Raw genomic sequence first — 10,796 nt, 5'->3', positions numbered from 1 at the left:
CCACACGAGTGTGTGCTGGGAGGTGGGGGAATCTGTCTTGCCTACCTATGCTGTGAATAAGGTAAATATTTGTTGAGTGAAATTTGGGTGTTTGAGTAAGTCATGGTGTACGGGTTCTCCAGCCTGCAGCACCTCGAAGTATCCAAGGTCCCTAGCCGATTTCAGCCCTCGAGGCTACTAGCTCAGGCTCTGTTTCCTGATCCAGCTATTATTTCACAATCTCACCCCACCCCCATCCCATGATCACAAATTACAATTAGATGGATGTCTTTTTAAAAAATCCGTTTTATTGGTAAGGACGCATGTCTTTCAAAACAAAATGGAATGAAAAACATTTCCCCAGCCCTGCCCAGTGAAAAATAAAGAAACGAATCTCTTCTGAGAGTCCTGTTGCTTCTTTTTCAAGAGACTAAGGGTCTTGTTCCTAGGCAGGTAGCTAGCCTTTAGAATGGGGGTCTCTGGTTCCTGCACCTATGGGTTGCTGTTCCAGAGCACCAAAACACGCCATAGGGCTGGGAGACAAACCTAACAAGAGTCCTGATTCTGTCACTAATTTACTGAGTGATCTTAGGCAAATCAATTATCTTTTCTGGGCCTCAGTTTCCCCTTCGTAAATAGAATGGTAGGGGAATGAACGCTCCTTAAGAGAACAATCAGTTCTGACATTCTGTGACTCCAGCCTGATTTCAATCTACCTCTTCCCCTTTGGGTTAGAAGTAGGAGGATATTGGAAGGATGGACTGGGAATAGGAGGTAAGCACCTCTGCTGGAGTGGAACTTGTGCAGGAGAGAGAAAAATCCAGCTTAACTGGCCTTGTCCTACCAGGAATCATGGGACTCTGGGCAGAAGCAGCTGGATGTTTTTTTCCTGAGGTGAAACGGTTCTGGGGGCAATTGAGGGGCAGAGGTTGGCCGTTAAGACTTTCAACCCTTCAAAGAAAGCAGAAGAAGACGGTAGATTCCATCTTTGACTCCAGCGATAAACATCTCTCTCTCTCCCTTCCCTTCCCCCCCCCCCCCCAACACATTTGTGAACAAGAAGAGGTTCGGGAGAGAATGAGATTGCTTTTTCTAAGAAGTCTTGTCTTTCTAAGGGCCTGGAAAGTATGACAGGAGGAACCCAGACAGGACAATGGAGTGTAGTGGAAAGAGCACCCGACCAAAAACCAAACGAAAACAAAAACAAACAAACCAAACACCTCGAAGTTAGAGCCATAACCTCTATACTAACTTGCTGAATGATCTTGGGTAAGTTATTTCATCTCTCAGACGTTAGTTTACCCATTTATACCTTAAGGATGTTTGACTAGATCGTTTCCAAGGTCCCTTCCCAATTCTGACATAGTGTGCTAAGGTTCTATTCACTTTTGACATTCTACTGTTCAAAGATTGGTGGTGGTGGTGGTGGTGAGAAGAGGTGGTGGAGGCACAAAGGACTCACAATAAAAGCTTTACTCCAGAATAATGCCTGGATCAATTCCCTCAGCCTGAATAAACTAACACCTTTAATAAAAGCTCTCATTTATATAGCACTGTCTTCACACTAATACTGTGGGGATCATTGTGATTCCCATTTCACAGTAAAGGGAATGAGACTCTGAGGGGTGAAATTACTTTCCCAAGGTCACGCACTAAGTGGCAAAGCTAGACTAGAACCAAGGTCCTGTGAATCCGAGTCCAGAACTCTTTCCACTATACTTTACACATAGGGATTTGCATATAGTAAAACTGTGATATTTTTTGAGTCGAATGGGATCGCATTTTTTTTTTTTGCAAGCATTTGTATTCTGCTCATAGATTGAGTCCACTCCTTAATTCAGAAACTGTTGGCATTTAGGGTGAGGCATTTGGCAGGGTATTATTATTTTTTATAAAAGATTATTAGAAAAAATACACCGTTGGAAGCATGCATAATACTCCATATACTGCGGGCTCAGGTGAGATAGTGCAGCAGCTGGGAAAATCACGCAGGGCGCAGAAAGACCGGAACATACTAGCTCCTTTGGGGGAATGATGTAAGTGAAGCGCTTCTCTGCTCCAGTCTGAAATCCTGAGCCCGGGATATGTCCCCCTCCTCCCCTCTCCCATCACCTCCAGCCCTAGCTCCACTGTCTGGAAACAGAGCCCTAGGCTGTCCTGGTAGGAAGGCCTCACGTGCTGGATCCCAGGCCTCAGAGATTTATCTAGAGCTCCAGGAAAGCCCAAAGTACAATGCGCCAGCCTTTAGGGGCCCGAACTGAGCAAGCATCCTTATTCTTGGACAGGATAGCTAGCGAGTTGAGGAGTCACTGTCAGCCCCTGCAGACAAGGACCTTTTTATTTCATGCGTTAATAGCCAGCACCATTGGAAGAACCTCGTAGTAAATCAAGGCAGCTGCTGCCTCCGGCTTCCAAGTTTGGGCTTTATTACTTGTCAGAGGGCTGGGATGAGCGTAGCTGTGATCCTGACCCTGTCTTTCCCCGAGTGCCTGCTCTTCTCTTCTCCGAGAAGGGACCTGGGACTTCAAGGCCACTGTGTGGGTAGAAGGGAAGGAAATAGGGAACCACTGGGAAAGAACAGGCATGGGCTAAACCCGAGCACCCAGACAATCCTGCCGAGGGACAACACAAAGCAAGAATGTTCCTGTGTCTATGTATGAGAGCTTGTGTGTTTGTATTTGTGCTGTGTTGGGATTTTCTATGTTAGGTTCATGTGTGTTGGGCGTGTGTAGCCTAGTTATATTTCTATGCACTTTTGTGTAGTAGATGGTGGTGTGTTTGTAGGTGCATGTGGAAGCATGTTAGATTTTTGGGTGTTTGTATGTTATATGCAGTATGAATCGCTACTTTTATAAATGTATCTGCCTTACTATGGGCATTTCTTTCTGAACACGTGTGCGTTTCTATAGATGCAAGCATGTTTGTGTGTTGCTTCCACTTGTGTAATTTGTGTGAGATTTCACATAAGGCAGTATTTTGGGTTGCTTATGTGTGTTTTCCTGTTGTCTGCTGATTGTGCGTTGTGTGTTGCATTCGTGGATGTGTTGTGCTGTGTGTGGTGTGTTTGAGTTTTTGATGTGTTATGTTTCGATTTTGTTTTGTATGTGAGTTGTGCGTCTATAGGTCCTCTAGGGCCCTGATTCTGTGTGTTGCTCGTGTGTCCCCTTTACATTCCCGGCCTGATGCTTGAGGGTGGAGAAGGTTGATGGGTTTGGCTCTCTTGGGTTGGGCTAAGGGTCTGGGAGTGGTATCCTAAGGAGTCCCACAGATTGGGCACTGTATCTGGGCCGGAGGGTAGAATCCGCCTGGTGGCAGGCAGCAGGAGTGTTATTTTAGTCAGTCCCCATACTGGTCCTCCTGATTCCACCCCCAATCTTTCCCGATCTATTTATTGCACTTGAAACAATTTTCAAAGCGTTGAAAAACAGTTCCCACGGGGCCAAGGAGCTAGCTAGCATAGGGAAGTAAGGGATGGGAGTGTGTGTGGGAAGGGGAAGGGGGGAGCAAGCCTGGAAACTTGGGATGGAGGGGGGCGAAGAGGAGAGAGGGTGTCTCAGACCAATCCCGGCATCTGAGAGGCCCGCAGGAAGGGAAGAGAGGCAGCTGCGGCAGTCGGAAAGGCGGTCAATGGATAACCAAGCGCTCCCGGGAAGCCCACAAGGGGTGGCGGGGGCGGCGCCGACGCGGGCGACAAGGGGAAAGCCAGGCCTCCTCCCGTGGCTGGTGAGTTCTCATGGTAGAGGATGGGCACACGGACCAGCCTTTGAGCAGACGGTGACAAACTCGCGGCCTCCAGGTCTGCAGCCAGCTGCCGCTTCCACTTGTTCCTGCGATTCTGGAACCAGATCTTCACCTGCGTCTCAGTGAGTTGCAGGGAGGCGGCCAGACCCGCACGCTCGGCGCTGCTCAGGTAGCGCTTCACGTCGAACGTGGATTCCAGCTGGAACACCTGGCTGCGGCTGAACACTGTGCGCGTTTTCTTCTTGCGGCCAGCCGCCCGAGGCTCGGCAGAGTCCGGTTCAGGCCTGTCTTCCTCTCCGCGTCCGCTCCCGCCGCCACCGCCGCTGCTGCTACAGGCGGATTCATCGGGCTCGCGATCTAGGCGCTCCGCAGATCCAGGGGCTCCTGACCGCCGCCTGCAACCGCTCTCAGGCCTGCCAGCCTCCTCGCCGACCTCTGGGGAGTCCGGGTCACTGGCTGAGAGAGCAAAGAGGGACAAGGTTGTTTCTCCCAGCACTGAACTAGCCTTATCCTAGTCATCTCTGTTACTCTGCTAGCCGTGCTGCCAATGGGAAATTGGAGACACACAAGAATTCACGAAGACACACGCAGAAACACACTTTTAATCCCCCCGCCCCATTCAAACCCACGGGGACAATACACAAACGTCAGGGTTCAGATTTTCTTTGTCTCACACTCACTTCAATCCCGCCCCCATTCATGCATGTTAAAAAAAAAAAAACCCCAAACCCTCTTTATTCATATCCAAACCCAGGATAAAGCCGTATTTAGAGAAATGCATTCTCTCGAACTTTCAAATACACATAGACATATGTAAAACGGTGATATGTGAACACATTTGAGATCTTGTATAACATTTATAGCACATATTAAAACACTCATGTGCCACTGTTCATAGAAACTGTCTCTGTCTTGCGAAGAAATGAACCCTTAGTTACACAGTGACATAAGGAAATACTTCCCGTTTCCACAGAATTTCTCTCAAACATTTTACATAACATACATATAATATACATGTACACATACATACACAAATCCATCGTAATACGTTGGGCATATCGACATTGCACACACAGAAACTAACATCCAAATAACACAGTAGCATCTAGAAAACCCTCATACATGGAATTTCCCTCTCACATACAGACATGGGGGAAATCATTGGCTTCTGCGACTCACATTCGTCCAAGACGCACCTGCACACACCATTTTAAGCAAAAATATTTCCTTAATTACAGTACGCTAAACAGAATATTCAAGAGTTCTGAAATATACACATGAGTGGGAAGAAATAGACTCATCTACACAGAAACACATGCATTCTAAGACCCCAATGTAAAAAAAAAAAAATCAGGACTGGGGAAAATCCAGCTCATAGGGCACTCTCCCCCGACCCCAACATCCACCCAAGGCCTCCACCTTCTTCACCTTCCCTTCTAGAGTTGGCGCTCCTTTATAAATACTGCTGTCTTAGATTTAAATACTCCTTCCCCATTGATTTGTCCATTAGGCTTAGCATTAATTACTACTCTGGGGGAGTGTGGATAAATCAGCCCTCCGGGGTCTGAAAGAAATAGAAGAAACTCGGGGCGGGGGAGGCAAAGCCCAACTAATTGCTGGAGGGGGGACATATGCCATATATACAGTGTACAGAGGCCCCAGGTCTAAGAGATTTTAACTAGGATCCTTCCTTCAAGTGGGAATCAGAATACCCGGCAGGAGGAGATTCTTTCTAGCGGGAAGAAAGTTCAGGTTTTGACCAGTCCTGATTATGACCCAGGAATCTCACTTTCCTCTGTGACTTTCTATTCTCAGTTTTGAAATCCGGATAACTTCACAGCTGATCTCGAAGAGCTATTGCATAAACCGGAAAAACATTCGAGTTGCAATTCTGGGTATTCCGAATAGGAGAGCTGGTGTCTTGAGTTCTTTGTCCCCTCATTCTGCCAAAGGGCTCACACTAGATAAGTGTTTGTAGAGGCTCAAGTAGGGAAGAGAAATGTTGTAAGTCTACGGAAGAAGGAGGATTGACGATGTAAGCTATGAGTGTGTATCAAACAGGCTAACTGCTTCCATTGCACTATGAATGGAAGGAATCTGAATTCTGAAGCTCAAAATACAAAGCCAGAAACATCTCCCAGGAGACCTTCTTTCATCTGGAAGGCCCCACCTCACCCTGAGCTGGAGTGCAAGGGGTGGGGGTGGAGGGAGAGTGGTGGTTATTTTTCAATAGAAAAAAGCTCCCTAATTCTATTTGAGGAAATATTAGCATAAGGTAATAAAATCAAGATTTTAGAGCTTGAAGAAACCTTCAAAGGGCCAACTCCCTGATATTCAAATTAGTAAACTGAGGCCCAGAGAGTGAAGGTGAATTACTCAAGGTCATATAGGTAATAAGAGGCAGAGCTGGAATGGATCCCACCCCTTCTGACACAAAATCTAGTGCTTTTCCCCCATTACATTAAACTTCACACTGAACTGGCTCCACTATAGCAGTTTTGAATAAGCCTTAAACACTCCACAGCAAGCATCTCCTTAACAAGACTTTTGAAAGGGTCACTTGAGAAGAAAGGAATAATTCCTTTCCTCTGGTGAGAGTGGAATGACTCCCTATGTGCTGTGTATATACAACTAAAATACGCCTACAGGTGGACAGTATCACCACGCTTCAAAAGAAATCACATCCAAGAGATATTTTATCTTCAGTGAAGCTTCGAATAATCAATTGGGCATGGTAGAAAGGACACCAACTTGGGAGTCAGGATTCTACCTAGGTTCTAATCCAGAATAGTCCAGGTCCTAACCCTAAATTACCCTGGAAAAGTCATCATCTCTATGTCTCAATCCCCACATTGGAAAATGAGGGAGAGGTACTTCAGGGTCTCAAAGGTCACTTCCAGCTCCAAATTCTCAGATCTATTATCTAAGGATCCTCCCCATTCAGATTTCCCACTTTCTTTGTTCTAAAGTTCCTTCCAGCTCTGACATTTCATGTTCTACTATCCCTTCTTTCTCTGCCATCTAGCATTCTGTTTTAAGGTCTTTTCGATCCCAGAAACCTGTGGTTCTAAATATTAAGGTTAGGAAATATGACCATTTCAAAAGAATGGAAGAGAACTACAGGTTTCAAAATCGCTGGAAGAAAAAGAGGTCCATGTTTAAGGTAAACAGAAATGTTTTGCACCCTTCTAATGGTAGCAGTTTTTCTGCTCCCAGCAAGGTTTTACCCAGATCTGAGGGAAAGTACTCTGATACAAGCTCGGAAGTAGAAGTTGACTCTCCTAGGCCAGATTCTCCTATTTCCTTTTCAGTAGCTTCCTAGGAAAGGGTATCAAAAACCCACTGGCTGCTAGGGAATTCCAGGCAGTTCTCTTGAGAAGGAGCCAGGTGGAGTTTCACGATGAGGACACCTACACTCGACATTGGCTCCCACTGGAAAGAACAAAGAGAGGAATAGAAAGGTTGAGGGAGGGCATAGGGAGAAGGTAGCAAAAAAGAGATACAGAGTTCAAGACCGGGCCAGACTCTGGCCACCAAATTCCCTTCTCCCTTCTCTCCGTCAGGTCGTCTGAACTTCGGACGATTAACTCCATCTTCTCCTAGTTTCCACTCTCTTCGTCTTTCCTTTTTCCCTCTTTCCTTTACTTCCCACTCTCTCCTATTCTCCCCGATCTTTCTGTTCCCTCTTTTTCTGCTTTGTCTTTTCTCTTCTCAGTTTTCTGTCTTCTCCTTTTCTTTCCCCCTGTCAGCATCTCTGTCTTCTTTGCCATTCCTTTCTTCCCCTTGTCCTTCTCGTTTTCCTTTCTCTCTTCACTGTTTCTGCTCAGGAAGCTCAGCAAAGCAAAGGATGGTCTCCGAGGGTCCGGTAGGAAGTGCCCCAGGCATCAGGCAAGAAGCTGGAGCTGTCAGAAATCCAAAGGACCACTGAGGTTTGGGTCGGGTCTGGACCAACCGGATCATTTGGAGTTCTACTCCCTGAGGACGAAAGCAGCCTGCACAACTGGGGCCTGAGAATCACTTAGTCCCTCGCTTTTCCTTTCCTCAACGTCCCCACGCCCAGTTTGCCCCCTTCCCCAGCATTGTCGACAGAGAGGCCTCGTAGCCGCCAAACCTACGCCGCCCCCAAGCCCTGCCACGGGGCACCTAGGACTTACTGTCTGGACTGTGACAACCGATGTAGTTAGCATGCGTGCGTCGGTACCACTGAGCCGGACTCTCTGCAAGAGCGTAGCCATGCGCACCGAAGCCGTACGCCGGGCCGGGGCAGCAGGCAGGGGGTGGGGGCAGAAGGCAGGGGCCAGGTCGGGTTCCGGCTCCGGCTCCAGCTCCAACTCCCAGTACGCAACGCTCACGACCTTCCCGGCTCTCGGCTCGCGCCCGCAGCTGCCTCAGCCGCCTCCGCGCTTCCTCCTGGTCTTCCTCCCCCTCCTCCTCCTCTTCTTCTTCCTCGTCTTCTTCCTCGTCCTCGTCCTCCCCTCGGCTCGCCTCTTTGCCCTCTCCCCCTAGCAAGTTCTCAATGAAGAAGGACGAGACACGAGCCGGCGTGGCGCTACCGGGCTCCGTCACCTCGTCCGGCATGATGTAGGCGGGCCGGCTGGCGAGGGCTGCCGCTAGCTCCTCGTTCTCTCGCTCCCTCTCTCTTGGCGCCTGCCTGTGGCCAGGGGGAGGGGGGAAGGCAAGCAAGAGAAAACAGAGCGCGATCGAACGAGCCCTTCAGAAAGCTGGAAGGCAGGGGGGCCCGGCAGCTCCAGCCGCCTCGTGGCTCTGTGGGGGCCGAGGTCTACGCTTTGAGAGCCGATTCCCCTCTTGAGCGCTCATCGCAGCTCTCGGCTCTTGGCCATCATTTCCTGCAACTGGCGGAGATGGGTGGGGGTGGGAGGCCGCAGGGACTAGGGACTGGGGTGGGGGGGAGGAGGAGGGGGAGATGGAAAGAGGGAGGAGGGGGGTCGGGAGATAGGGTGGGGGGAAGGGGGCGCAGCGGTGGCGCAAGCGGGTAAGAGATCTCGGAGGCGGCGGACTCTACGCACGAAACAATAACACTGCAATAAAAGTGTCAGGCGGCCCCCGACACCCGGGGAGTCGCCGATTGGCCGGGCACGATGTCAAATGGCTCTAGCGGGGCGCCAGAACAGAGTGGATAGCGGCCTGGCGACACGGTCAGTACAGGAAAGGGGGCCCAGGAGGGTGCGCACAACTGCTGCCGCTGCCGGGGCCTCTGGGCCGCCTCGTCACTCGCCAGCTTTTTATTTGGGTCAATTAGAGAGCGAGTCCAAAGGCGGAAAAGGCGGCAGAGGACGAGCACCCATTCCATTCCAATTTATTCCATTCCCGGGCTCCGGGTAGCCAAGGAGAGGGAAGGGAGAAGGGATAAGCTTGCGTGTGCTGAAGAGGAAGGACTGAGGGGTTGCCGGACGCTCATTGGCTGAGGGGTACCCGAGGGGACGCCCTGGTCGGCCAATCACCTCCCGATAAGACCACTAATTACTGTGCTGTCCTTGCTTCTACCTCGCAAAGTGGCACTAATAATAATATTGCAAGAACGTTGTTCAGGAAAAGAGAATATATAATGCGAGCTCACGTTTCCAGAGGCCTTTACATAGATTATCTCATTATCGCATTATCTCAGGAAGGATGTGGATCAGAGAGCGAGGGTACCTCAGGCCCACTTGAAGAGCAAGAACTCTCAGCGTGAAGCCAGTGACCTGGGCAGGGGATGGGGGTGGGGGTTCGTATGCATCTTTACTCATTTCGTTGACTGAATATCATAGAATTTTATACAGAACCTTGAATATCACTCAGCTCAACTCCCTAGAAATTATCTTATACATATCCCGGATATACAAGTGAATTGTGTGTGGATTGTCTGTGTTTGTATGTGCGTCTCTTTCTTTCTCTCTCCAACAATTATAAAATTTTTAGTTACTTTATTTGGAAGCAGGATGCAGCGGAAAGAGTATTGGCTGGGGTATGAGAATATGGGTTCTGGTTCTTTTTCTCTTGTATGATGGTAGACAAGTAGTTTCATCTCTACAGACCTGTTTCTTGTCTTTGAAACTAAGAAAATTATCTGGATGACCACTAACTCCCTTTCCATTTCTGACATTATATTATCCCTACCACATTCATAGTGTTGATTTAAAAAAAAAAGATACTATCGAATTAATCAGAGAAATGTTTGTACACTGGGGTCCATTCCTATATAACTAATCAACTGATCTATTTTTGTTTCTGCTATGTGTAATGCACTTCAACGTTAGGCGTGGAAGGGACATTAGAACCTAGAATGCTTGAGATGAAACAGGTTTTAGTGATGCAACCCCCTTTTCATAAACATTTCACGTCGTAGATCTGTGATGGATTTTTTGTGAACCAATAAATATTTACTGGTTGAAAGGAGAATTAGGAAGAGAAAAAAGAGAAGTGGGAAGGCAAGGGGAAAGGAGGAAAAGGTGAATGAGAATTGGGAAGGGGGATGGGGAAAGAGGAGGAGAAGCTGTGGACCCTCTAATGGTGATCTCACAGGCTGAGTGGTTAAACTAGACACACGCAGAGGAAACGAGGCTCCCTATAAACCTATATTTTTGGCTAACAGTGTCTGCACCTGTTCTCAAACGGATAGTGGTGGGTTTTTTTCCGGATTTTTTGTTTGTTTAACAGATTAAGACAATCTATACATGTACTGATATTATAGCAGTACTGCGTCTTCCAAGAGATTTTTAAAAAATCTTTTCTCACTGCTCTCAGACTCAGACACTCCACCTTTTGGAAAACATAGGATTTTGAATAAATTCATTTTAGCAAATAAGTGTTAAGGGGCCACTGCACTGTATGCTCTCTATGGGCCCTTCCTGACGTAAAAAGAAAATGCGACTCCACTGATACTGTGCGGATCCCGGAGCGGTGTGTGTGCATCTGCTGGTTGGGGTGGGCAGTTTTTCTAGGGAGTGGGAGGGAGTGGGATACTAGATGAACCCTTAAATCCCTTCCAAGTATGAGAATTAGATGATAATATGACCCAGGAGGGTATTGTCTAATTCTTACTCTCTAAACGAGGTTCTCACATTGTCTTTGATTAC

At 48.1% G+C, this 10,796-nt stretch overlaps 1 protein-coding gene across 1 annotated transcript; it reads right to left on the bottom strand.

Annotated features, from left to right (window-relative positions):
• Positions 1-977: 977 nt before the first annotated feature.
• LOC140512055 (homeobox protein HMX1-like) lies at positions 978-8,612 on the bottom strand. Its single transcript, XM_072621420.1, has 2 exons — positions 7,875-8,612; positions 978-4,176 (listed from the first exon to the last, which is right to left on the bottom strand). The coding sequence occupies exons 1-2, from the start codon at positions 8,296-8,298 to the stop codon at positions 3,533-3,535; spliced, it is 1,068 nt and encodes a 355-aa protein (XP_072477521.1). The 5' UTR covers positions 8,299-8,612; the 3' UTR covers positions 978-3,532.
• Positions 8,613-10,796: the final 2,184 nt, after the last annotated feature.

The sequence above is a fragment of the Notamacropus eugenii genome, chromosome 6, assembly GCF_028372415.1.
Source record: "Notamacropus eugenii isolate mMacEug1 chromosome 6, mMacEug1.pri_v2, whole genome shotgun sequence".
NCBI classification, from domain to species: Eukaryota; Metazoa; Chordata; class Mammalia; order Diprotodontia; family Macropodidae; genus Notamacropus; species Notamacropus eugenii.
Note: the sequence above shows the minus strand (reverse complement) of the source record. Positions and strands in the feature narration are given on the sequence as shown.

What these genes read in the sequence shown, in the direction of transcription:
- LOC140512055 (XM_072621420.1), bottom strand. Translation starts at nt 8,298, where the DNA reads ATGCCGGACGAGGTGACGGAGCCCGGTAGCGCCACGCCGGCTCGTGTC. An exon ending in CGGTTGTCACAGTCCAGACA is followed by an intron (nt 4,177 to 7,874) that starts GTAAGTCCTAGG and finishes TTGCTCTCTCAG; the next exon opens with CCAGTGACCCGGACTCCCCA.